Raw genomic sequence first — 27749 nt, forward strand, 5'->3', positions numbered from 1 at the left:
ACACGGGCATGCGAACACACACATCCTACCCATAGAAAACCATCTAGAACAGGTGCTCATGAGTTTACACAAGGATGATCAACAGCCTTAAATACATGAGCAAAGTAAAGGTAAAATTCAAACTCCATAGAGACCACTCCTCATGTTCAAAGAAGAAAACTCCTCCACACTAGGACAAAATTCCCCATGAATTCTCTTTATGTTGTGTAAGTCAAAGCCTTCTTTCTATGGGGATCACCACAAGCTAGCATCTAATGGACAAATACAGGGCATAACAATTTTGATTTAAATCCTGAAAGAATTTGTTTCTGTATAAAAATATTTTTCCTTTCTCACATTTTTAATAATACACAGAATCTTCTTCCTAACCAGAAAGACCTTTTCTCCCAAATCTACTTTATTACCTAGTTTTAAATCTGTTAAAGTAATTTAAGTTTTTCTCGTTCCTTTTAACCTGAAACTTGATATTCTAGAAGTATCACTTAAATTGGTCTGAAAATAAAACATCAATGGAGATAAGAAAGAGAAAAAAAAAAGAAACTTCCCCACCAGATAGAGCTACTGAAAAGCTTACTTAGTGAGTAATAATTTATAGAAAAGGTAATTTATTATTTACTATGTAAGTTGTTTGCACCATTCAAAGTATCTTCTTCGCTTAGTGACAAAGCACCTCATATACTTCTAAGGCCTATTGGGTGCTCAAACTGCTTTATCACCTTTCTTGTGAGGAAACTAGAGAGCACTATAGTGATTAATCCGGTAATTCTAGTAACACATCTTTAAAGATGAGGGCAAATGTTCTATTCATTTAAATATTTATTTCAGTAGTTTAAACAAAGAACCTTTATAAAGAAAACCCAATATAAAAGTTAATATACTGGGGGAATAAATGTGAATCAAGAATGTAAAACTTAAATCTATAAAGCAGAAGAAGCCATGAGAAACAATTGTTGGGCAAGCCCTGAAAATGTGGGGAACAGTATCTGGAATAAAATAAGAAGCAAGGCCAAGGGCAAAGGCTAGTCCAGGTCAGAAGCACAGACGGGACTGCAACTCCCAAATCGTGTGCTGAAGAGCAACAGCGTGCTGGAGTGAATTCACAGAAGCACCTTAGGATGTTTTATACTTTTTAAAGAAACACAGAAACATCTGTCAGATCTTATGTGAATATCTGTAATTAGGTGTTTGGACCTAATTACTTAATAAGTGAAACTATTAGATATTTCTTTGGCTAAAGGACACCATGAAAAAACTAGTGAGATTCTAAGGGCACCGTGAAACATGAAAGTTTGGAAACTTCTGCCTTAGGGACATGCTAGGATTCAAAGGACATTGCCTGCTCAGAGTAAAATTAGAGTAGCAGATGAAAAGTGGAAAGGACAGTGCCTCTAGCTTCTGCATACCTAATTATACACAGTGGGGCCTTTTCATAGCTCAATGCTGGCTCTAAAGAACTCTTGTGCTCTCTCATTCTAAATTCACTGCAGGAGCCCTTAAAATCACTGAATCTTGCTTTCAAACCAGTGAATTTCGTTCTTCCTTAATAACAAAAACAAAGCAGTAATTTTTCAGTGTTGGTCTTGGGACCAAACAGAGTTCCTCAAATATTTAGAGAAATTCTACTAAGACTTAAGTATCACCTTCCTCATGAAGAAATGAATGAACTTTATGGAAAGATTCACTCAGCAACTTCATAATAGCCCATTATCAAAATTTTAAAATTTACTCTAAATCAGAGGTTGGTAAACTTTTTCTATAAAAGTTCCATAGTAAATATTTTTAAATATTCTTTTATAACTCTTTAAAAATGTAGAAACCAACTGAAAGCAGGCACTTGAGCAGACATTTGTATACCCATGTTCACAGCAGCATTATTCACAATAGGCAAAGGGTGGAAACCACCCTAGTGTCATATCAATAGACGAATGGATAAACAAAATGTGGCATATACACATAAAGGAATATCATTCAACCATAAAAAGGAATGAAATTCTGATGTATGATACAACATGGACAAAATTAGAAAACATCAAGCTAAGTGAAATAAGCCAGATACAAAAGGGCAAATATTATATTATTCTATATATGAATTACCAAGAATAGTCAAATTCATAAAGAGAGAAAGCAGAACAATGGTTACCAGGGCCAGAGGCAAGGGCTAATGGGGAGTTGTTTCATGAGTACACATTTTCTCTTTGGGTGATAAAAAAGTTCTGGGGATGATAGGGGTGATAGTTGCAAAATGTAAATGCAGTTAATGCCACTGAAATACAGTGGTAGGTAAAGTTGAAGCTTAGAAGTGGACAGAAATAGCTTCAAGGTTCAGATTTGAAAGTTTAATTTTACCACTTGTGCTACTTTTATTTTCTTCTGCACTCATTTGCTGCATAGCAAACCATTTCCTCTCCCATGTGTTGGAAAGGAGTAAAAAGGAAACATTGGAAAATTAAGCATACTGTAAAGACTCAGATCTCTCACCTGCATGCTTGCAACCTTTAAATCTAAAACTCACTTAACTCATGGATTAGTTAGCACAATCTCAGACTCTGGAGCCAACTGTCCCTAAAAAAAGAAAAACCTAATGGACTGTGTGTAGGCTATAGGCAAAAAAAAAAAGTCACTATAAGCAAGAAACTTCTTTCAGATTAGATAAACAGTACATAAATGTAGAGACAAAAGACAACTGTTTCAGTTATCTATTCACTGGAAGAGATGTGTAACAAACAACCCTAAACTCACTGAAGTAAAACGACAATCATTACCCTCATGAATTCTTCAGGTCAGGACTTAGGACAAGGCAGAGCAGGCATGGTATGTCTCTGGCCATGATGAGGGCCTCAGCTGGGATGAGCCAAATGGCTGAGCAGCGAGAATGGCTAGGAGCTGGAATCAGCTTCTCAGCTCACGTGACTGGCACCTAGGCTGGGCTGACTCAAAGCCTGGGCTCAGCTGTGACTGTTGACAAGTATTACCTTCAAGGGGTCTCTCTGTCTGTCTTGGGCTTTCTCACAACATGCCAGCCTCAGGCAGTGGAACTTCTCACAGGAAGGCTGAGAGTTCCAAAAGGTAAACGTTCCAGCAGACAAGGTGGTACTTCATGGTCTTTTATGACCTAGCCTCAGAAGTCACATATGGTGACGGTGACCACTTTCACCAATTTCTATTGGTTAAAATCAATCACAAGCCCACATACATATAAAGAGAGGGAACACAGACTCTATCTTGTTATCAGATGAGTATCAAAGAAGTTGCAGCCAGGTTTTAAAACTACCACGGACATATTTATAGAGAAATGGAGATACATGGCAAAGGGTTAACAGTGTCCATCCCCCAGGATCCCTCAAAGTGCATTTAATCTATTATCTTAATTCAGATTAATCCAAACTTATCCTTCAAGAATAGCAAATTCTACCGATTTTCATGTGATGCAGCAGTAACAAACTTCAATTAACCTCTATAACTTGCATCAAAGTTGACTAATAGCTTGTTTTTGACCGTAGCACCATCTCCCAATTTTAACCATTTCTTATTTTTCAAACACCATCAAGCTCAGATCCACCTTCAGGCTTAGGCTCTCATATCCAGAAAGAATGCAGAGAATGCCTATAGCATGCAAAGCAAGTAGATTAGGATCACATCAGCATTATGGCGTATTCCCTATCCTTACTAGACTTTAGGATCTTACAGGTCGAGAGAAAAAAATGAAACAAATGGTGGGCAAATAAAGCTATCAACTATTTATTCTCCAAAGTAAAAACATTTGAAGAACAACTACTATTATCATATTAAAAAATAGGATAAACAATTTCAAAATAAAACATGGTCCTTAAGAGTGAATAAATTTAACTAAATGAAAAATTCATATATCTTATCTGAAATGCTTTGGACCAGCAGTGTTCTGGATTTCAGATTTTTTCAGATTGGGGAACATTTGCATTATACATACCAGTTGAGCATCTCAAATCTGAAAATCCAAAATCTGAAGTGTTTCAAGGAGCATTTCCTTTGAGCATCATATAAGCACTCAAAAAGTTTTGGATTTTGGAGCATTCTGAATTTCAGGTTTTCAAATTTGGCATACTCAATCTGTAATTTTGTTTTTAATTTCTCTGCTGATCTGAAGAAATTTCACCATAGAAGAATTCCAGTTCACAAACTGGTATGTGAAATCATTTGTGCATCTGTCTCATCTCTTCTCTCTTTTGCTTTTTTCTAATGGATTAAGATTTTTGCTTTAGGAATTCAAAATCTAAACAAGACAAATAAGTAAATGAGTATAATACCATATAAATGCTGTAAGAATACATGGGGAAACAAAAATAAAGGAATGTCTCACAAATTAGGCAAAAAAAGTTTGCCCATGAGAAAGACTGGGAAAGATTATAGGCAGCAAAAACGCTGTAGCTGAAAGCACAGAGACAATCTACGCATACAGCATATCCAAGATAGCCTCTACTGTGTACTAAAAAAGTAAAGAGTAGTTATACTTGGCCGTAGAGTAAGATTAACTTTCTCTTCATTATTCTTCTTTTTTATGAACTTTAACAATAGAGCAAGCATTAATTTAATGATCAGGAATTGTTTTTTTATTTCAATTTTTTTTTTATTTTTTTATTTTTTTGAGACAGAGTCTCGCTCTGTCGCCCAGGCTGGAGTGCAGTGGCTTGATCTCGGCTCACTGCAAGCTCCGCCTCCCGGGTTCACGCCATTCTCCTGCCTCAGCCTCCGGAGTAGCTGGGACTACAGGCGCCCGCCACCACGCCTGGCTAATTTTTTATATTTTTGGTAAAGACGGAGTTTCACTGTGTTAGCCAGGATGGTCTCGATCTCCTGACGTCATGATCCGCCCGCCTCGGCCTCCCAAAGTGCTGGGATTACAGGCGTGAGCCACCGCACCCAGCCTTAATTTCCATTTTTAAAGTAAGCTTAGGAAGAACAAACAAAAGGCCTATTTTTCCGGTAGAAAGCAGTTTGGGTCAGGTTGTAAAATACAAATGTTAATGACTGAGAAGTAGGCGGTGAAGTCAAGCTCCAAACAGACGATACCAAAAAAGGGGCTCATAATATTCCTTAGGAGTCTCTGTGAGACTCCTGGGCTAGGTGTACTCAATGTTACAAGCATCCTTATCCATATGGTCATTAGGCGGAAATTCCCCAGGTGGCAGGTACTAGCAGGTCAAATGCTTAAATATAATGCCCTTTGGAGTCAGAAAGACCAAGGTTGCTATCTCCACACTACCACTTAGCTAGCTTAGTGAGCCTGGGCAAATTTATTAGCCACTTGACTTTTTCCATCTGTAAAGTGGAAAAATGCCTACCTCTCAAAATTTCTGTGCAGAACAACTTACATAATGTAGGTAATGAACTTAGTACAGTGCCTGTCCCCCTGAAAATTACAATTACAATATAAAACGCATTTGTATATGTAATTGAGAAGTAGGTATTTGTTTACTCTATTGGTTTAGCTAAAGGCTTTAAGCATATAAAACTTCTTTGTCAGCTGGAATGTCAACTTTTTAAAACTTAAATGAGTGCAAACTTTTAACACAAGTTCCAAATGTGGAAAGGACATTCCGTATTTGCGGTTAATTCTAAAATTAAGCTACCTTTAGAATGATCCTTCTGTAGGATCCAGAAATAACCAAGCGGCCTGGACCCTAGATTCTAGCAACTGACAGAAAACTAGGTGGAGGTTTCCCATTCTTCCCTGTCTTCTTACTCCAGCCGGCTTCTGTATCCACTCTAGATTGAATGGGGGATGTTTTGTGTAGAGATGGGCCTTCTCTCTTCCAGTCCAACTCTGAAGTAGCCGCCCCTTACCCAAGCTTCCTTTAAACTGGAATAACGCCAGCAGAAGAATGTAGTAGGTGTGCTTCAAGTGTCCTCAAACAATTCCCGCAGCTTCCAGAATCCTTGCAATAGCCCACTGGACCATCTGCGGCAATTCCATCCTCCTCCACGCACCTGCTCTTCTTTCTAACCCCGGTACGCAATCCTGCAGCCCCGCCCCCACATCTGACCAATCAGAGAGCGCAAAGTGAGGCGGATGGGGCGGGTCCAGTTTGGCGGTGACGACGAATCACCTGCCTCAGACAGCAGGGGCGGAAGCGGAAAAGAGCTGAAAGTCCTGGTTTGGCCTTGGGTTCCGCCGTAGGGGATGTCCCGTGTGAGAGAATGAGGAGATCCTGGGGCCTTACCCACTAGCGGAATCGGGTGAAGAGACGCCTGCCAGTGCGGGAGGTAGGAAGCTCGATCCCCAAAGAAAAGAGCGAGTGGGCAGGCAGCTGCGAGACAGAACCGGAGTGTGCAAGGTCCCTAGAGGCCGGTTCCTGGTCTGTGCTGCTCTCCTGGAAGCCATGGTGCAGGCAGAGCTCAGGGGGATCCCCAGGTGAGAGCAGCCGCTCTGCCTGGGATTCCACCGCAGTACAACTTGGTAGATGCGGGGTGGGGAAGAAAGGATGTTGCCTGCACTGCTCGCCAATAGCACCCTGAGCGGCTACATTTGCAGGAGCAGCAGAAGAAGACACAGCGCCGGTCCAGGAGGCGGCTGGAGCTGTTCGTAAAGTCGCCCGACAGCTTTTTTCTCCGTAGTATGCGAGTTGACAAAACAGCCAGAGAACAGGGCTCCCCATTACAATCTTTTCGAGCTCTTTTCCCTTGCTAACCGGATCTGATTTGTGCGAAAACATGCCTTGCACTTGTACCTGGAGGAACTGGAGACAGTGGATTCGACCTTTAGTAGCGGTCATCTACCTGGTGTCAATTGTGGTTGCGGTTCCCCTATGCGTGTGGGAATTACAGAAACTGGAGGTAAGAGGGTTCTGCACCATCAGCTTCTACACTTTCTTCTACCCATCTATGGTTGGGAAGGAGACACCCTTCCCCCATTTCTGCCCTGACAATCCTGAAAACCATCTAATGTAAACGAGCCTACTCTGAGGATATAAACCTGTCTAATTTCTTGTTCACGGTTCTTCAAGTCATGCTACAGGTGGAGGTGGGACCGGGTCGAGAAAATGGAATATATTAATATAGCTGCTTAGAAGGGCACTGTTTTGCAAGTATTCATCAGTTCCCTGAAAGTAAGGTAATTTTATTCCTGAAATCTGATCTGTTCAGACATTGGACGAAACTAGGTCAAATAAACTACCTTGAAAACCATGTTTTGAATTTTATTAGCTTTTAACTAGCTTCCTGAATCAAAGGGTTCTAGTTGTTTTAACTTTGGTGTTTGTTTTTACTGTGGAAATTAGCTCTTACCCAACAAAGGTTTTGCAAAAAGTCCCTTATATATATTTTTTGATGTCATATGCTTATTGTGACATCAGTAATGTACTACAAGCTGGAAAACCCCAAGGTAAATAACTCAGATATAAATATTATATAATGAACTTTAAATTCGGAGTTAATAAAACCCACCAAGTACTTTTACAGAGGAACACCTATTACAAGAACTATAATAAGACCATGACTATTTTAGGCCCTTCTTTATTGTGGAAATGATTTTTACATAAACTGTATTTAATATAGATTTGTGTTCTCTATTTAGACTAAATTATTTTCTGATAACTTTCCATACTAGCATAGTCCATATAGTTTTTTGTTTGTTTGTTTGTTTATGAGAGGGAGTTTTGCTCCTGTTGCCCAGGCTGGAGTGCAATGGCGAGATCTCAGCTCACTGCAACCTCCGCCTCCCGGGTTCAAGGGATTCTCCTGCCTCAGCCTCCCGAGTAGCTGAGATTACAGGTGCCTGCCGCCACACTCAACTAATTTTTGTATTTTTAGTACAGACAGGGTTTCACCATGTTGGCCAGGCTGGTCTCGACTCCTGACCTTGTGATCCACCCGCGTCGGCTTCCCAAAGTGCTGGGATTACAAGCATGAGCCACCGCGCCTGGCCCATGTAGTTATTTTTAATGGCCATGTAATATTCTGCTACATTCAATATTTCCCATTTGTTAGATATTTAGGTTATTTCCACAATTTGTCTACAAAAACTTAGGTATAAGCATCTTAATACAAATGGGATTTTCTTACTTTGAAATATTTCCTTAGAGTATGGTATAGGAACTACTTTAAAGGTTAATAATATGCATAATATCAGTCCAGTTTAAGACTTCTTTTAGTTGTTAGTTTCAAATGTAGTTTTTAGGTACCACTAGCTTTTAAGAAAAATTGGAATCTGCAGTCTGTACTTGTCCTAAGCCAAGTTCTCAACATGTCTTGCTTGGACGCTTCTCAACACACCAGCCAGAGTAACCAGTTAAAACTTGGCACATTATGTGTGTCCTCTTAAATCACTTCTAGTCCTAGAGTAAAGGCCAATATTCCTCACTGTGGCCATCGAGGTCCAACATGATCTGACACAACTCCAACCCGATCCCCCTCTGACTTTTTCTCCTCAAGTCCTAGGCTTCCACTGCACGGCTTTGTTCAAAAATCCCAGGCATGCTCCCTCCTTGAACCTTTGCACGAAGTTTCCCCTTCACAGAATGTCCTTTCCATAGATATTATTCTCATTCCTTTATGTTCTTCAGGTCTTTACTCAAATGTCACCTGACTACTCTATTTAACATTGTCAACATCCCCTCCCCGACTCTTCATATTCCTTTCTCTGCTTTATGTATTTTTTCCATAGGACTTATCACCATCTACCACGATACATATTTTACTTCGTTTTCTTTCCCCCTCTTTCTGCCAAATGACTGAGTCCCAGTAATGAATCAGGCTTTGTATACTATATGAGAGAACACTTACCTCCATAGAACTTAGTGGTGGAGACAAAAGGGACCAACAAAAACAAATCAATAAAATTATATAAAATGCTGTGGAGGAAACCAGAAAAGATCTGAGAAGTCACCATGCAGGGCAGTCTAATTGCATAACTTCAAAAGACCACTCTACCAGCTATGGAAAATAAAGCAGAAGTGAAGGGAAGTTAGAAAGCTCTTCATGGTAGTGAGAGGTGGTGGGTGCCTGGGCTGTGATAGTTTATGGCCCCGGTAAGGATAGCAGGAGTGGAAATGGAAAACTGAATTGTAAGTATCCTTAGAAGTGAGCAAACAAGACTTAGCAGGGAGATTGGATTCCAGAGGAGAAGCAGTGAGAGAAAGGAACAAATCAAAGATGATTCTGAAGTTTTTTATTTGAACAACTGTGTAAATGGTGCTAGTTACTGAGATAGAAAATTGAGGGTTAGGAACAGGTTTGAGAGAAATTGAGCTCTTTTATGGACATTTAGTTTAATAAGAGACATTCAATAGGCATGTCAGATATGCTGTTGGATATGCACATCTAATGGTCAGAAAGATTTGAGCTGCAGATAGAAATGTGAGAGTTTATCTTGGTCTCCCCAGGCTGCCGTAAGAAAATACCATAGCCTGAGTGGCTTAAACTACAGAAATTCATTTTCTCACAGTTCTGGAAGCTCATCCCATGCCCATGGTGGGGCATATACTCATTTATTGGAATGGTAGGATGACCATCTGCACTGTTTAAACTGTTTTCCCCACTCACTTGGCTGACCATGTATACCTGAAGTGAATGTGCATGTGATGGCATGCTGCTCTAGTCTTTTTGCCTCAGCACACTTTTTTTTTAATCTCAGCACATTTACCTCATGCCCTTAGGTCAGTTCTACTCTCTCCCCTCAGGAAGACCTGGCCCAGAAAGCACTCTCCCCTATTCATCTCCACTCTCTGTTTTGAAGCATTTTGCTGAGGGAGAGTTAACTTATTCTTGGTTGCTTGTCTTTAAGGGTTTTTCTTTCCTCTCTTCTTTCCTCAAGTTACCCTAGAAAAAAAATCTGTTTATCTCCTCCTCATTTCGTGAGCCCAAAAACTCAACTCATGGCTGATAAAGATTAAGAATAATATCACTGGTATCTATATCAGTGTGTCTCAAATTTAAATAAATTACTTAGAGGTAAACATAAAATTAAAAAATTATATTGATAATTTCTGCAGATACCTAGTGTTGAGTTATTCTATTATAATGTTACTTAAATATATACACACATAAAATAGGTTAAATTTCTTGTGCATGTAACTTTTATATAGCTCAAAAATCAAAACAACTGTAAAACCAGTAATTAAAATTAATGACATTAATGTGGAGAGATGATGTTTTTCTGAAACTAAATTACCACTTGCACTGTAAAAATGATACTATGTGGTACAGGATTTTAAAATTTGTCCTGCAGTGACCAAGTCTCTAGTCACTTGTTTTATGATTGTTTAAAAAACAAAAACAACTTTCTTCTTTATAGCACACTGAGGACACTTGACCTTCATTAGTCACTAGCACATCATTTTTCTCTTAAGTGTACCACCAAGTTCTAGTTTTTGGAACTAAAGCAATCAAAAAAAGCAATTACTTGGCAATACTTTTTTTTCTTTTTTTCTTTTTTTTTTTTTGAGCCAGGGTCTCACTCTGTCACCTAGGCTGGAGTGCAGTGGCGCAATCATGGCTCACTGCAGCTTTGACCTTCTGGGCTAAAGTGATCCTCTGGCACCCAGCTAATTTTTTGTATTTTTTGTAGAGATGGAGTTTTGCCATGTTGCCCACACTGGTCTCACAATGTTGGACTCAAACCATCTGCCCGCCTCAGCCTCACAAATTGTTGGGATTACAGGCATGAGCCACCGCGCCTGGCCGCAGTACCATTCTTAATGATCACTTTATAAAAAAGAAGATCTAGAATATGCTTATCCTATTATTATTTTCTTAGATCATCACTGAAATTTCACTTCCCTTGGTTTCAGTAACCTGTTGTCCACCATGGTCTGAAAATATTAAATGGAAAATTTCAGAAATAAGTAATTTATAAGTTTTAAATAACTTATTACAATATATAATTGTTCTATTTTATTGTTAACCACTTACTGTGTGTCCAATTTATGAATTAAACTTTATCATAAGTATATATGTATAGGAAAGAACATAGTATATGCATATAGGATTTGGGACTATCTACAGTTTTAGGCATTCACTGGGGGTCTTGGAACCTAATCCCCACATATAAGTGGGGACTACTGTACTCAATTTTAAATGAAATGGATAAAAGCAAAAAGCCCTGTAATATGAGTGCTCAGACATTCCTTTTAGAGTCTTCACCTCCATATATTTGCTTTTCATTTACTGTTTGGTTAACGCCCCCACAATCAGTAAGACTTTGTATTAGCTTTTGGTTTGTTTTTGTTTTTGAGACAGGGTCTCACTCTGTTGCCCAGGGTGGAGTACGGTGGCACAAATCTTGGCTCACTGTAGCCTTGACCTCCTGTGCTCAAGCAGATCTCCCACCTCAGTCTTCCTAGTTGGTAGGACTACAGGCACATGCTTCCATGCCTCGCTAATTTATTTTTTGTAGAGATAGCATCTCGCCATGTTGCTCAGGCTGGTCTAGGTGGAACCCCTGGGCTCAAGCAATCATGAGCCACCTCACTCAGCCCTTTTCAAGCTTTCTGTACATTTTAATGTGGAAATTTATTGTTGTAAAAATGCATTTGTTCTCCATACTTTTGTCTTCTACCTCTTTTATCTTTGGCCCCTGGTAGAGGAAGAAAAAGTCTTGTTCAAACAGTGAAACTGGGCCATGCACGGTGGCTCGTGCCTGTAATCCCAGCACTTCAGGAGGCCGAGGCGGACAGATCACTTGAAGTCCAGAGTTCCAGACCAGGCTGGCCAACAGGGCGAAACCCCGTCTCTACTAAAAATACAAAAAAATTAGCTGGGTGTGTAATCCCAGCTATTTGGGAGGCTGAGGCAGGAGAATCACTTGAACCCCGGAGGCAGAGGTTGCAGTGAGCCAAGATCGCGCCGCTGTACTCCAGCCTGGGCAACAGAGCAAAACTGTCTCAAAAAAAAAAAAAAAAGAAAAAGAAAAGAAACAGTGATACTTAAGGTTGTAGACCTTAGTTCTATTTTAATTGTAAACTGCTCAATCCTTCAAGCATCAAAAATAAATGCCCACCTTTTCCCCTTAAAAAAAAAAAAAAAAAGATTCATACTCTTAAAGGCAAGATTACAAGTAAATATAAAAGTCCCCCCTCCCCCGCAAATTTTTTTCAATTTTTTAATTTTTTTTTTTTTTTGTAGAGACGGGGGTCTTACTTTGTAGGTCCAGGCTCGTTTCAAACTCCTGGCTTCAAGCGATCCTCCCACCTTGGCCTCCCCAGGTGCTAGGATTATAGGCACAAGGCACTGAGCCTGGCCAAGCTCTTTCGTTTTAATATCAGAATTTATACTAACATGTTATTTTGTTTCTTAAGGTTGGAATACACACCAAGGCTTGGTTTATTGCTGGAATCTTTTTGCTGTTGACTATTCCTATATCACTGTGGGTGATATTGCAACACTTAGTGCATTATACACAACCTGAACTACAAAAACCAATAATAAGGTACATCTTAATAATTTTGATTCCACTACTGTTATGTTGGCTTATTTCATAAATATGACATAAAATGTTTTAAACTTCTGTTTTCCTTTTCCAATAGGATTCTTTGGATGGTACCCATTTACAGTTTAGATAGTGTAAGTATGTTTCATTTTTATCTCATTAACTAAGAACTTGTTTGATGATACTATAATTACAGAATGCTTAAGATAATGAAAGTATGTTATTGACAAGGAGTCAGATTAATAAGTAAAAAGGTTCACTTGTTTCTAATGATAGAGAATATAAAGTATAATTAAAAATGTAAAATGTGATATTATAAATGTCTAAAAATCTATAGCTGTTTGCTTTCTTTTAAACTTTCAGATTGGTAAAGAATGTAATATTTTAAATTATATTACTACTCTTTTTATTTATTAAGTCTTTTATTTGAACCAAAAATTTAAAAACCTTCCCCAATGGATACACATGAAGTTGTTGGAGATGACTGCTTCTAATATGAGTAAATATTAAAGGAAATATCTTTAGCAGCATTGTCTATGATCATATTAAGAAAAACTTCAGATTTAAGAACTCAAGTACTTACTTTAGCTTCTCTCTTTATTCATTATTTACCCCTCAAACACTTCTGTTTTTGTTTACCAATATCTAAGATGTTTATTGCTTTTAAACATTCATTTCACAGATTGATAGCCCTCATAATGATAAATTTTAGAGAGTCCCATGTAAGTATATGACAAGGTATCTCAAGCATAAAAATTAGCTTATTGTGAGTACCATGAATGGAGTGGTGATTCATTTTATCTTAGCTGCAACTATCTTTAACATCTGTGCTTTTTCATAGTGGATAGCTTTGAAATATCCCGGAATTGCAATATATGTGGATACCTGCAGAGAATGCTATGAAGCTTATGTAATTTACAACTTTATGGGATTCCTTACCAATTATCTAACTAACCGGTATCCAAATCTGGTATTAATCCTTGAAGCCAAAGATCAGCAGAAACATTTCCCTCCTTTATGTTGCTGTCCACCATGGGCTATGGGAGAGTAAGTATGTTTGGTTTAATTCTTTTATGTTTTGGTTTTTCATTTAAGCAGAGTTTTTAAGTAGCAATCAGCTCTTTACAAGGCAGTGCATTAAGTATTAATAGCAGAACAATAAGTATAAGACAGTTCCTGATGCAGTTCATAGTTGTTTGAAGGCTAACAAAACACAGTTTTGTAATCCCATATATATGTTAGTCTTTTTTACATTATGAATCCCAAATCCAAAAATTAAAGTATTGCAGGTAAAAACAGTAATCATTTAATCAATATGCTTTTGCAGTTGAGAACCAAGGTCTGCAGATCTTATGTAAGAACACACAGCTAGTTAAAAGACAAAACAAGATAATCTAGGTTGTAGAACCGTATATGATATGAAGTAGGAGCAATAAGTAACAGTGTTTGGTAACATAATACATCAGCTTGCCTTATTATATGTTCATGTAGGACATTAAAACTTATGCCATTTCGTTTTGAAAAATAAATTGAGTTTACAATTGCATTTATTATACAAATGAACCACTTGGTATTTTTCAGCAAGCAAACATTTGGAAACAGTGTTTTAGAAAGATTAATTTTGCAATATCATAAAGGATGAATTGGAGGGAAGAAGATTCAGAGATGGAGAAATAAATTAGGAGTTTATAATAATCTGTTTGTGAAATAAAACTGAAAAGGGGGATGAGATTAGAATAGAAAAGAAAGGCAATAAGAGAATGCAACTGAAAAATCAATAGGACATGTCCACTAATGCAACCGCCCAAGGGGTTCACTTTGCCAGCCACCTAGACAGAACCGATTCATCAAGACGGGAATTGCAAAAGATAAAGAGTAATTCAGACAGAGCCAGCTGCGCAGGAGACAGGAGTTTTATTATTACTCAAATCAGTCTCCCCAGGCATTCAGGGAGCAGAATTTTAAGTATAATTTGCTGGGTAGGGGGAAGCCAGTGAGCCATGAGTGCTGATTGGTCAGAGGTGAAATCATAGGGAGTCGAAGCTGTCCACTTGCACTGAGTCAGTTCCTGGGTGGGGGCCACAAGGTCAGATGAGCCAGTTTATTGATCTGGGTGGTGCCAGCTGATCCAACAAATGCAGGGTCTGCAGAATATCACAAGCACTGATCTTAGGAGCTGTTTAGGGAGGGCCAGAATCTTGTAGCCTCCAGCTGCGTGACTCCTAAACCATAATTTCTAATTTTATGGCTAATGTTAGTCCTACAAAGGCAATCTAGTCCCCAGGCAAGGAGGTTTGCTTTGGGGCAGGGCTGTTTCTATAGCTTTGGGAGAAACTATAAACTAAGTTTCTCTCAAAGTTAGTTCAGCCTATGCCCAGGAATGAACAAGGACAGCTTGGAGGTTAGACACAAGATAGAGTTGGTTTAAGTTATCTTTTTCACTGTCTCAGTCATAATTTTGCAAAGGCAGTTTCACTAATAAATGGGGAATAAGGTGGAAGTTACAAGCCAAGGTAAATGGAGGTAGAGTGATCAGTGTAGACATACAACATAAGAATGGGTGCATTGCCTCCTATGCAGTACAGGACCATTTGTACAACGTCCTGACAAATTTTGTCTCTATTTACACCCTTGAAATGACAGGGAGCTACCTGGCTTTTTAAAATAATAAGCTACTAATGTGTTCATTTGACAAATATATGTTGAGCACCAAATATGTGCTAGTATAAAGAAATACCTTAGTGCACAGAACACACATAGACCTCATGGAACTTACAGTTTGGTTAGGAGAGTTAGGAATTAAGTGAAGACACAAATATATAGTTACTTATTTCAGGAAATGCAATGAAGGAAGAAGGACGGGGCCATGAGAGAATAGTAATGACAAATTAATATAGATTGGTTATCAAGGGAGACAGATTGTGCTCAACTCTGAAGGCAACAAGGACAAATGGGCATTTATAGCTAGAGCATGTTGAGGGGGTTAGCGAATGCAGAATTACGAAGAGGGGACATCAGGGCTAGGAGGATTCTCACTAAACTGAACAGAATTCTTGCTAAAGGCAGGCCAAGGCCTTAGTCATCCAAGGTGGGTGCTGAGGAATTTGATCAGATGTCAAAGGTGATCAGATATCAAAGGGGGCTGGGGAATGACTTAGCAAGATTCTTTTAGACTGACTGACACAGGACAAGGACAAGGCCCAAGGATGAAGCCAAGTTGAAAAGAGGCATCAGAGGCTTGTCTAAAGTTTGTCTAAATGAGTCTTTGTCAAATGAGAAACCATTTATAGGATATTATGCAGAGAACTGGTATCTAAATTTCATTTTCAAAGATTACTGTGTTTTTTTTGAGATGGTCTTGCTCTGTCACCCAGGCTAGAATACAGTGGCGTGATCTCAGCTCATTGCAACCTCCATCTCCCAGGTTCAAGCAATTCTCATGCCTCAGCCTCCCAAGTAGCTGGGATTACAGGCATGTGCCATCACGCCTGGCTAATTTTGTTATTTTTTTTGTAGAGACAGAGTTTTGCCATGTTGGCCAGGCTGGTCTCAAGTGATCCGCCTGCCTCGGCCTCCCACAGTGCTGGGATTACAGGCGTGAGGATGGCTTGAGCCCAGGAGTTTGAGACTAGCCTGGGCAACACAGTGAAACATCTCTACAGAAAATTTAAAAATAGCTGGGTGTGGGGGCACACACCTACAGTCCCAGCTACTCAGGAGGATCACTTGAGCCCAGGTCAAGAGTAGCCTGGGCAACATAGTGAGACTCCCATGTCTATAGAAAATAAATTAGCCAGCTGTGGTGGTATGCAGATATAGTTCCAGCTACTCAGGAGGCTGAGGTGGGAGGATCACTTGAGCCCAGGAGGTCAAGAGTAGCCTGGGCAACACAGTGAGACCCCATGTCCACAGAAAATAAATTAGCCAGGTGTGGTGGTATGCAGATATAGTTCCAGCTACTCAGGAGGCTGAGGTGGGAGGATCACTTGAGCACAGGAGGTCAAGGCTGCAGTAAGCCATGTTCACACCACTGCACTCTACCCTGGGCAACAGAATAAGACCCTACATCTCAAAAAATAAAAAAAGGTATTTAGATAATTTGTTTCCTGCCATCCACATTCTTCTGCCACTGCTATTAAGGATGACTACATTGAAAGAATTAACTGTAAATATGGTATCATTCATCAAAGTGATTTTAATTTGGAGGCTTTGGGGAAAATCTGATGCTATTTAAATGAGTAGTTGAAATTCTAAGTTCTTTTTCTTTTGCAGAGTATTGCTGTTTAGATGCAAACTAGGTGTATTACAGTACACAGTTGTCAGACCTTTCACCACCATCGTTGCTTTGTAAGTACTCAGATTTTATATGAACTTTTTTTTTCATCCTTGTGCTCTTATGTGGGAACAACTAAGTAGAAAACATAGTGTTAATGTGCTTATTTATAATGCAGGTCTAGTCTGTTGTAAAAAAAAAACACTCTATAGAAACTCACTATTAAAATAAATAACATGACCATTTATAGGCAAAGAATCACCACAGGGGTCTTCTAAATATTTACATCCTCTCTAGAGCTAGCTTGCTGTAAAGCACTTTGAAAAAAAAATAAATAAACATACTTTCTTTTTCAAATACATAGCTTTACAGAAACCCTATTGCATGAAGTTAAAGTATGCTACTTTAGGTTAATTACAGTTTTATTTTCTACATAGTTAATTTAGAATATATTAGAAGTACTCTAAGAAAGAAGTCATATTTTCTTTTAATACATTCTATCAAGGCTTAGAATTGAGGTAAAATAGGGTATCATTAAGCTACCTGGCAAAACTATTCCCTAAAAATTCAAGAACATCAAATACTTTAATGCCAATAGATTACATGTTTTATCTCCTAGTTGTTACTAACACTTTGCATGCTAACAGAGGAAAAGTGGAAAGAAAGACTGGTGAAAGAATTCTTTATTCTGCCTTTGAGCTAGCAATTATTTAGCCATTTAATTATGAAGGCATGCTTTATTTCCCTGCAGCTTAGAAATTAGGTAAGATTATAACAATACTGATGGTAATACTTACTTGAGGGGATCTGGGTCTTCATAAAATTTACCTCCAAGACAACTGAGGGGAAAAAATTAACAACTACAGTTATATACACCTGCATTATAGTATGTTTAACAATCAAGCTTTCCCAAAATTAGACAGCATAGTTGGTTTTATTAAATTTAGTATTCTTTCTAGTTAAGTGTTATGTGTCTTATTTGGGATTTCCTTCAAGTTGAAGGAATATAGTAACATTTCTAGAAAAAAATGGGTTTCTTTTCATTTTTGAACCACCTCTAGATCCAAAGTCAAGTGATTGTCAATGGATCTCTCAAATAAACTGACTTCTAAATTCTCTATGTCCAAAGTCAAGTGATTGTCAGTGGGATCTCAAATAAACTGACTTCTAAATTTAAGTATTGCTATTGCTGTATTTTAAAGTACGATTTTGATTTAGTTAATCTTAGAGATATCTCATTTTTACTATTTTTAGAATCTGTGAGCTGCTTGGTATATATGATGAAGGGAACTTTAGCTTTTCAAATGCTTGGACTTATTTGGTTATAATAAACAACATGTCACAGTTGGTAAGTAAAATGTTCACCTTTCTTAAAATGTACTAAATTTGTATCTATAACTAAATTTCTTTAGACAAAGTTTCTTCTTAGGATAAGGCTTGCTTCTTTTTAATCTTCCTATAAATTAAATCTGAAATTTAATTTATAGAAAGACTTGAAAAAAACTTTAATATATATCTTAATACATATATAAAGATATAATAACATCTTTGTTTATTATTTGGCAACTTATACCCTCACATGTTGACCATGTTTGTTCATTTATTTCTGTTGCTCATTGCATAGCTGTATGAGTATGTCAAATAAAAGCACAGTGCTACATAAAAAAAAAATACACACACATGCCCACATATGTTGAACATATTCAGAAGAGAAAATATCAAATTGGTATTTGATGGTACAGGGTTTGAACAAAAATGCGAGAATAAAATTCTCTGTTATCATATATTTGGAGTTAAAGGAAAATTGAGAATGCAAGTTTAAAAAAATGGATGATGTTCTAGAAACTGTAATGTTCCAAAGACCTATGATGTAATGTCCTATTTGATCTTATAAGCTTAAAAAAATGTGCATTTTATTTAAATTCTTTGACTAATGCTGTCAGCAAAATAATTTAGATGCAGTGGTATGCGTGGTTGGTATTAGAGCTTTATAATAAAAATTAAATGTCCATGTAGCCAAAGTTTTCCCACATGTTCATCCTCTTTGGAACCAGTAATTCTGTTTCTGGGAATGTATTCTAAAGAAGTGTTCAAAAGTATGTTTGCCTAAAGTATCTTTGTATATAAAGCCTATTACTTGTAAATAAAAAAAGGCTGAAAGCAATCCAAAACCCAATGATAGGGACTAGTTGAATGCACTGTGGTCTTTCCATTGGCCAAAATATTAGGCAGTTATTAAAAATAAGCCTGATGAAACATATAGAAGTTATGTATTTTAAGTGGAAAAAACATTAGGCAATACAACTTTATAATTAGTTCATGACAGTTATTTAAAAACTGGCTTATGTGTAAAAAGGATGATTGGAGACCATGAATCACTTTATTCTTTCTTTACTGGTTTCATATTCTAAAATACTTTGAATTCGCATTTTATATGATTTTAATAGAGAAAAGTGAACTTTCAGGAAAATGTTTATTGTTATTCAGCACTACACTAGGTTATTACAGATTTCTAAAAAGTTAGTAAGTCTTGTTCATTTTAAAAAATAAATCTAGCTGAGCTAATACACTGCCCTCAGGAAAAATTGTTTGATTCTTTACATTCAGATTTCATAGTCACAATTTTATTGAAATTGTACTTGTTTAATGGGTTACCTTAGTTACATAGGATAGACTAGGTAATAAGCTAAAGCCTCATAAAATGAGTGGTCATTTATGTTTAAAAGCCGTTATAGATGGATTTTTTATTTTGGCTGAACAAGAGCCATTTCTTCCATTTATGTCAATCATTTGTTTATTGTTCCCTTTATGGAACCCAGTAAGTGAACACTTAAAAACATTTTTACGGAAGATGTTGTATATAGTATATATTCATCTATAGTAAACTATAAAAGCTTGTTAATCTAAAAATAGAACAATAAAGCCTAGAAAAGTTTGCCTGAAACATTACTCTGTACCAGGTCTCTGGTATATAACTTTAATATTTCTATTACCATATCTATTACTGAACAAGTTTAAATGTTAATCTTGTTTCTAGTTTGCCATGTATTGTCTCCTGCTCTTTTATAAAGTACTAAAAGAAGAACTGAGCCCAATCCAACCTGTTGGCAAATTTCTTTGTGTAAAGCTGGTGGTTTTTGTTTCTTTTTGGTAAGTGTTCCTTTTTTTTAAACGTTCTCATTTTTTGAAGGGCAGTAAAAACCGTTGATTAAGGAGGATTTTTAAACAGTCTTAATGCAGAAGATAGATTAAAATGTCTCTACTTATCTTTTAAAAAGTTCATCTTTTTAGCCCTTCTAGGATTTTCAAAAGAAATAATTAGATGGTCGCTATAACATTTATATGAAGAAAATAGTTTGAGACAACCTAAATATGTCAATACTAGAATAATTTTTAAAATAAATCATGGCCCTGTCATATAATAGAATACTATGGAGTTTGGAAGAAAGCATGATGTAGAATATTTAATTATATGGGAAAATAATCAGTAAATCTTTCTAAAACAGGAGGTAAAACTATACATAGTTCAATATAGTAAAGAGGGCCAGGAACAGTGGCTCACGCCTGTAATCCCAGCACTTGGGAGGCCAAGACAGGTGGATCACCTGAGGTTGGCAATTCCAGACTAGCCTGGCCAACATGGCTAGTCTCTACTAAAAATACAAAAATCAGCCAGGCATGGTAGCAGGCACCTGTAATCCAAGCTACTTGGCAGGGAAGGCAGGAGAATTACCTGAACCTGGAAGGCAGAGGTTGCGGTGAGCCAAAATCATGCCACTGCACTCCAGCCTGGGCACCAGAGTGAAACTCTGTCTCAAAAAAAATAACAAAAAAGAATTTAGTAAAGAGGTGGGTAATAGGGGTCCTAGAAACAAATACACCAAATTTAACAAATTAGAAATAATACAAAAAGGGAAAAAGGAAAATCCCTGAAATCCCACCACCCAGAAAAGAATGATTAACATCTTGGTAAACCTGTGTCACATATAAAACTCCAGAGAAAGTTTCATACTATAAAAATTTGTGGAATTCGACAATGTGTTCAGTAGCATATTGTAGATATAGTTCGTTGTCAGTGAACAGAAATATTATTTTGTTTTGTGGGGGGGTGTTTTTTTATGAGGTTTTTGGTTTTTTTGTTTGTTTTGCTTTTGCTTAGTATTCTGTTATGTGGATGTAACTTTTTACTAATCTCCTTTTGATATTCAGGTTGTTCCTAATTTTTTTACCATTATAAGAAACACTGAAGTGAATATTCTTATGTATACAACTATGAAAGCATGTCCATTTCATTATTTGCTGTTTAAATTTTACCTGGGGCCATTATCTCTAGATTTGCTTGAAATGCTCAGCTTGACTCCCTATCTTGGGACAAAACTACTAGAAAAATGAATTTGTAAAGCAAATTAATATATTTAACATAGAGTTTCTTCAGCAATATGCTGTAAAGGCAGGGTGGTGGTGGTGGTACACAGGTTGCAATGGGTTTTTTTTTTAATGGCACATTTTTAAAACTACTGCTCATTTTATGCTTGATATAGATTTGGCGTTTACCTTTTCCTAACATATAGGCAAGCAGTAGTTATTGCTTTGTTGGTAAAAGTTGGCGTTATTTCTGAAAAGCATACGTGGGAATGGCAAACTGTAGAAGCTGTGGCCACTGGACTCCAGGTAAGTAGTGCCATCTCTAAATTCAATAGAACTTTACTATTTGTTAAGCATTTTTACATATCTCCACTAAACCTGACAACACACAGGGTATGGGGCTATTATCCTCACTTTACAGGTGAGAAAACAGGGGAACCCTAGAGAAATTGGCCATAATTACTAATTTGTAGCAGATCCATAAATAAAACCTGGATTTCATTATTCCTAAGTCCAATTCTCTTTCCACATTTCTCCTTGTAGTCCTTGGGTGGTGGAATGCAATATACTTGATGTGATTGAGAATGAAATGTACTTTGCTAAGAAATACTTGAGGCTGGCCTGGTGCAGTGACTCACACCTGTAATACTAGCACTTTGTAAGGCCAACGTTGGGGGATCACTTGACCAGGCATTCGAGATCAGCCTGGGCAACAAAGCGAGACCTCGTCTCTACCAAAAACTAAAAAATAAAATACTTAGCCAGGCATGACAGCACATGCTTATACTCCTAGTTACTTGGGAGGCTGAAGTGGGAGGATTGCTTGAATGCAGGAGTTCAAGGCTGCTACTTGAGGAAGTGCAAAATAGATTCACATTTTGGCATTTTGTCTTTTTTTGAAGAGGTCAAAAATAATCATTTTAGAAAATGGAAAAATGAATATAATCTGCGAAGAAAAAACACAGCTGTTTATCTTAGCACTTTTGAAAAGTAGAGAAAGATAGCACTCTACAAAACTAGATTTAAATCCAAAGGTGGCTGTTATTTTATTGTTGTTCTCGTAGGATTTTATTATCTGTATTGAGATGTTCCTCGCTGCCATTGCTCATCATTACACATTCTCATATAAACCATATGTCCAAGAAGCAGAAGAGGGCTCATGCTTTGATTCCTTTCTTGCCATGTGGGATGTCTCAGACATTAGAGATGATATTTCTGAACAAGTAAGGCATGTTGGTAAGTACCAGCTATTTAATTCAACCAAATAGGTTGGGTAGGATATTGAATTTCTCCTACTAGGTCAATTTATTATCTATTTAGAGATGAAAAAAGAATTTAAAGCAGTACCACAGTGCAGGTTCATCAACTTTGGGGAGTGGGAGGGGGGAAGTGGGGAGCTTATTTTTAGAATGATAAGTTTATAATGGTAAAAATAACTTTTGACTAACAGAAAACTTTATATTAAAGGACGAACAGTCAGGGGACATCCCAGGAAAAAATTGTTTCCCGAGGATCAAGATCAAAATGAACATACAAGTTTATTATCATCATCATCACAAGATGCAATTTCCATTGCTTCTTCTATGCCACCTTCACCCATGGGTCACTACCAAGGGTTTGGACACACTGTGACTCCCCAGACTACACCTACCACAGCTAAGATATCTGATGAAATCCTTAGTGATACTATAGGAGAGAAAAAAGAACCTTCAGATAAATCCGTGGATTCCTGAACAGTATGGAAAAGCAAACTGTGCAACTACTACATTATGTCATTACCTGGTATCCCATGGATTTTGTGCTTGGGACAGACCATAAATGATGGAAAATGTCAACACAAAAATAGCTGAAAGCCAGGTACAACTACTGGATTTATATATGTAAGTTTTGTATATCAAAAATAATTGGTCTAAATTTCCTAGACTTAGACTTGATTTCTTAACATTAGGGTATCACATACTCAAATGGTAGACAATGACCCCAACTAAATCTTCCTGATGTTACACTGCTTTATCAAGAGGATGGCCTTTTTTTTGTTTTTTTTTTGAGACAGAGTCTTGCTCTGTCACCCAGGCTGGAGTGCAGTGGCGCAATCTCGGCTCACTGCAAGCTCTGCCTCCTGAGTTCACGCCATTCTCCTGCCTCAGCCTCCTGAGTAGCTGGGACTACAGGCATCTGCCACTATGCCCAGCTAATTTTTTTTTTTTTTTTTTTAGTAGAGACAGGGTCTCACCATGTTAGCCAGGATGGTCTTGATCTCCTGACCTCGTGATCCGCCCACCTCGGCCTCCCAAAGTGCTGGGATTACAGGCATGAGCCACTGCACCTGGCCAAGAATGGACATTAAAAAAAAAAAAAAAAAAATCAGTACTTCCTACCACTGCTGCATGAGTATAATGCTCCGGAATTATCAGAAAGCATAATGCAGAAATACGAATTAGTGGAACTTAATCATGTGCCATATAAGCTTACCTAACAAACAGTTATATCTCTATTCCTCAACTGAATGTCTTTCAATAAATAAGAATTTATCATTTATTTTCTGCAACTTTTTTATGTCTCATTCTTTAAACAAACATTAAAAACCCTTAATATTTTAACAAAAATTTCTTGATTAGAGACACAGTGAAAAGTCAAAAAAAAAAGTACTACTTTTCATCAGTGCTATTAAAGGTGGCAGCAAATGTAAATCTTGGCTGAATGGTCTTAATTACTCATTAAACCACAGTCAGAAGACATATAGGTGCTATTTGGGAAAACTTTATTACCTAGGATGGGGTTTCTCTAATTGCTAATCACAACCCCACTGGGTCATGTTTGACATTTTATAATGAAAGTAAAATAGAAAGTGCCATAGTATGTTACAGAAAGCAAAGATGAGTATTGTTTCTCAAAGCCTTTGCTTTATGTATTTATATATATACTCATTCATATCTATCTATATATATATATAGATATAGTGGTTCACAGTAATCATACAAAGTCTTTATTCTGTCCACTATTATAAACATTTCTATTAAAACTAAAACTGGGCTATATGTAAAAACCCCAAAGATACACACACAAAAAAAATCTGTTAGAACTCAAGTGAATTCAGTAAAGTTGCAGGATACAAAATCAACATACAAAAAGCATTAGCATTTTTATACATAAATAATGATCTAACTGAAAAATTAAGATGCCATTTATGATAGCATAAAAAACTACTTAGGAATAAATTTAACACCAAGGCAGTAAAAGATCTGTACACTGAAAACTATGAAACACTGATGAAAGAAAGACACAAATAAATGGAAAGATATCCCGTGCTCATGGATCAGAATAATACTGTTAAAATGGTCACACTACCCAAAGCAATTCAGAATCAATGCAATCCTATCAAAATTCCAATGGCATTATTTACACAAATAGAAAAAAAATCCTCAAATTCATATGTAACCATAAAAGACCCTGAATAGGCAAAAGAATACTGAGGAAAAAATGTTGGAGACATCACATTTCCTAATTATAAATTATATCACAAAACTATAGTAATCAAGACAGTATGGTACTGGCATAAAAACACATACACAGACCAGTGGGACAGAAGAAAGAGTCCAGAAATAAATTCAAACATATACAGTCAACTAATTTTTGACAAAGACACCAAGAAGACACATTGGCGAAAGAACAGTCTTCATTAAGTGATGCTGGGAAAACTGCATTTCCACATGCAAAACAATGAAATCAGACCCTTATCTTAGACCTACACAACAATCAATTCAAAATGGATAAAAGACCTAAATGTAAGACCAGAAACTATAAAACTAGAAGAGAACATAGAAGAAAAGTTCCTGGACACTGACCCTTGGCAATGATTTTTTGGATATCACACCAAAAGCTCAGTCAACAAAAGCAAAAACAAATGTGACTACATCAAACCAAAAAGCTTCTGACAGTAAAAGAAACAGTCAACAAAATGAAACAATAGCCTACAGATTGAGTAAAAAATATTTGTAAGGCATATATCTGAAAAAGGGTTAGTATCCAAAATTTATAAAGAATTCATATAACTCAATTTTAAAAATGGGCAAAAGACCTGAATAGACATTTCTCCAAAGAAGACACACAGATGGCCAACAGGTATATAAAAGGGTGCTCAACATAATTAATCATCAAGGAAATGCATATAAAAACCACTCTCAAGTACTACCTCTCACCAGTTAGGCTAGCTATTATCAAAAAAAAAACAAAAGACAAATGTTGTGATGGTGTGGAATAAAAGGAACTCTGTGCACTGTTGGTGGGAATGTAGATTGGTACAGCCATTACAGAAAACAGAATGGAAGCTTCTCAAGAAAAATAAAACTACCGTACGATCCAGCAATCCCTCTTCTGGGCATATACTCAAAGCAAATGAAATCACCACCTTGTAAATATATCTGCAGTCCATGTTCATTGCAGCATTATTCATAATAGCCAACTTATGGAGACAACTGAGGTGTCCGTTGACAGATGAATAAAGAAACTGTGTATATATATGCATACACACACTGGAATATTATTCATCCCTAAAAAAAAAAACCAACGATATCTTGCCATTTGCTACAACATGGATGGGCCTGAAGGACACTGTGCTAAATGAAATAAGCCAGGCAGAAAAAAAGATACTGCATAATTTCACATATATGTGGAATCTAAAAAAAAAATTTTAATATATAAAGAACAAAACTGGTTATGGGGGGTAGGGAGAAATGGGGAAATGTAGGTCAAAGGATTCAAGGTAGCAGATATGTAGGATGAACAAGTCTAGAGATCTAATGTACAACATGAGGATTTTAGGTAACAAATTTGTACTGTATTTGGGATTCATGGTAAATGAGTAGATTTCAGCTGCTCTTGTCAAAAACAAAAATATATGGGTAACTGAGATGATGGATATGTTAATTTGCTTCACATTGTATACCTTAAATGTATGCAATAAAATTTATTTTAAAAATAAAGCTGGGTAGTATAATAATAGAGGTAACAAGAACAGGTAGTCTGGAGCAAAGATCCGTCTTATTTGTGGCTTACAAAGTGCATACAGCGTATAGGAGGCATAATAATGATCTTAATCTATTTCAAAAGTTTGTAAAAATTGGATCAATTAATGTACTTATTGTGCATCCAAATCAAAACTTTGAAAAATAGTATAGGATTAAGTCTTTCTTCAATTTAACTTTGTTTTGTTACCAGCTTTTAAATGTTCTTTTGCCAAAGTGGACCAAGAAAAATGCTGCCTCCTGAAGATTTATTCCCTAACTCCTTTACTGTTTTAATTACATTTAGCTTATAGCTTAAATTCTTTTTCAAGCTTGCATTCTCAAAACAAAACCTAAGATGTTTCAGATGTACACTGAGTATTTAAAGGAAGCAAGATTGGAATTTACAGGTAACCATAACCCTCAGTCTTCAGTGGAAGCCTTTCAGTGTTTCCCAATTACAAGTTTGGATTTAAGAAAAAAGGCCAAGATGCCTACAAAAGTAAAGCTTTGCTTTACTTACTGACACATCAATAACGATAAGACTTTTAAAATCCCTGTTCCGTAAAATCGAGCAAAAGAAGTTTCCTAATTTAAAAAACTAGTGATGTATCCTTTTCCAGAAAGCAAATCTGCAGCAGTATTTCTATAATAATGCTACTCTTTTATTTAGAATCTTTTAAAATATGCTTTATTAATGTCAATTTTTAAAAATATTTGACCATTACAAGGAATTTTTATATACCCCCCACTAATTAAGACAAGAATTTTGTACTTGTTGATGCTCTATTTACACAGTTTTCATTGGAAAACTGCTCTTCATTGCTTTACTGTGATGCTGACATTGCTTTTGTGATGCTGAACGCTGAGTACAAGTTCCTCTCCCATTTCAACCTGGATGGGATTATCTAAAACCACTGCAGCTTGTTTCCAGTGGGAGGCTTCACTTGAAGTATCCAACCTAATCTCTTCATCAAGGTACATATGATACCAAAATGGAATAGCAGTCACTCTTCCAGATTTACAAATGTATACCTATGAAAATTAAGAAATTATGAAAATATCAGAGTGCATAGAGTAGACTTAGATAAGTCTTTCTCTTTTTAGTTACTTTTATATACAAAAATTTAAACTACATTTCACTAGCTAATTCGTATCAATATTAACCTATTTTGTTTACTAATATTTACTTAAAAATCCATTTTTGTATATTGTTCAGAAAATAAGATTTAAATCTTTAAAGTAGCTAAAACTACGTATAAAAGCATTACCTAATTTAAGATAATTATTCTAAACAATAACAAACGAAATCATTTTGCATGTTGTCCTTACCTTTACTTCTCTGTTAGAGGTGTTCAAATATGGAGTCATTAAATCTAGTCTTAAGAGTTCCACTGGCTTGCTTAAAGGTATACAGGGCAATGAGGATAGGTCCAAAAATACACGTATAGGTACCTAGAGAAAGTATAAATTTTTCACTTTCACTTTTTCTTTTTGTGGTCAGGGCTCAAGTTTTTCACATTCCTTTTGTGGTCAGAGATTGCTTTGTACTTGACTCAGTATGATAGAATACTTTTTACATTACCTCCTTTATATTCCCACATCAAGTTAAGGCTGGCTTTCATTAGAACTTTCATTGTTCCAGTACAAAAAGAATGAACAAACCAAGGTTTAGGCAGGTTAGATAATTTGCTCTGGTTTCCATTAC

At 36.8% G+C, this 27749-nt stretch overlaps 2 protein-coding genes and 1 long non-coding RNA gene across 5 annotated transcripts in view; 1 reads left to right on the forward strand and 2 right to left on the reverse strand.

The window, feature by feature from the left end:
- The first annotated feature begins 6150 nt into the window (after positions 1-6150).
- Positions 6151-25257, forward strand: TMEM184C (transmembrane protein 184C). The gene is given in 10 exon segments (NM_001133715.1): positions 6151-6810; positions 12270-12400; positions 12498-12534; positions 13242-13447; positions 16673-16747; positions 17928-18021; positions 19711-19823; positions 21245-21344; positions 22103-22274; positions 22506-25257. Coding segments are annotated over 10 exon segments (1317 nt in total). The 5' UTR covers positions 6151-6687; the 3' UTR covers positions 22772-25257.
- Positions 14299-17939, reverse strand: LOC134761307 (uncharacterized). The gene is made up of 2 exons (XR_010139804.1): positions 17471-17939; positions 14299-14544 (listed from the first exon to the last, which is right to left on the reverse strand). It is a non-coding gene; the product is annotated as an uncharacterized LOC134761307 (long non-coding RNA).
- Positions 25258-26704: 1447 nt separating the features above from the next.
- Positions 26705-27749, reverse strand: part of PRMT9 (protein arginine methyltransferase 9) — a 46061-nt gene continuing 45016 nt past the window's right edge. For all 3 annotated transcript variants that reach the window (XM_024246132.3, XM_054554565.2, XM_054554567.2), the window contains 2 exons: positions 27374-27496; positions 26705-27076 (listed from right to left, as the gene is read on the reverse strand). In XM_024246132.3, the coding sequence (XP_024101900.2) occupies positions 26861-27076; positions 27374-27496 (339 nt within the window). In that variant the 3' untranslated portion in view covers positions 26705-26860. The remainder of the gene's footprint in view (positions 27077-27373; positions 27497-27749) is intronic.

This window comes from Pongo abelii, chromosome 3 (genome assembly GCF_028885655.2).
Source record: "Pongo abelii isolate AG06213 chromosome 3, NHGRI_mPonAbe1-v2.0_pri, whole genome shotgun sequence".
In the NCBI taxonomy this organism is placed as follows: Eukaryota; Metazoa; Chordata; class Mammalia; order Primates; family Hominidae; genus Pongo; species Pongo abelii.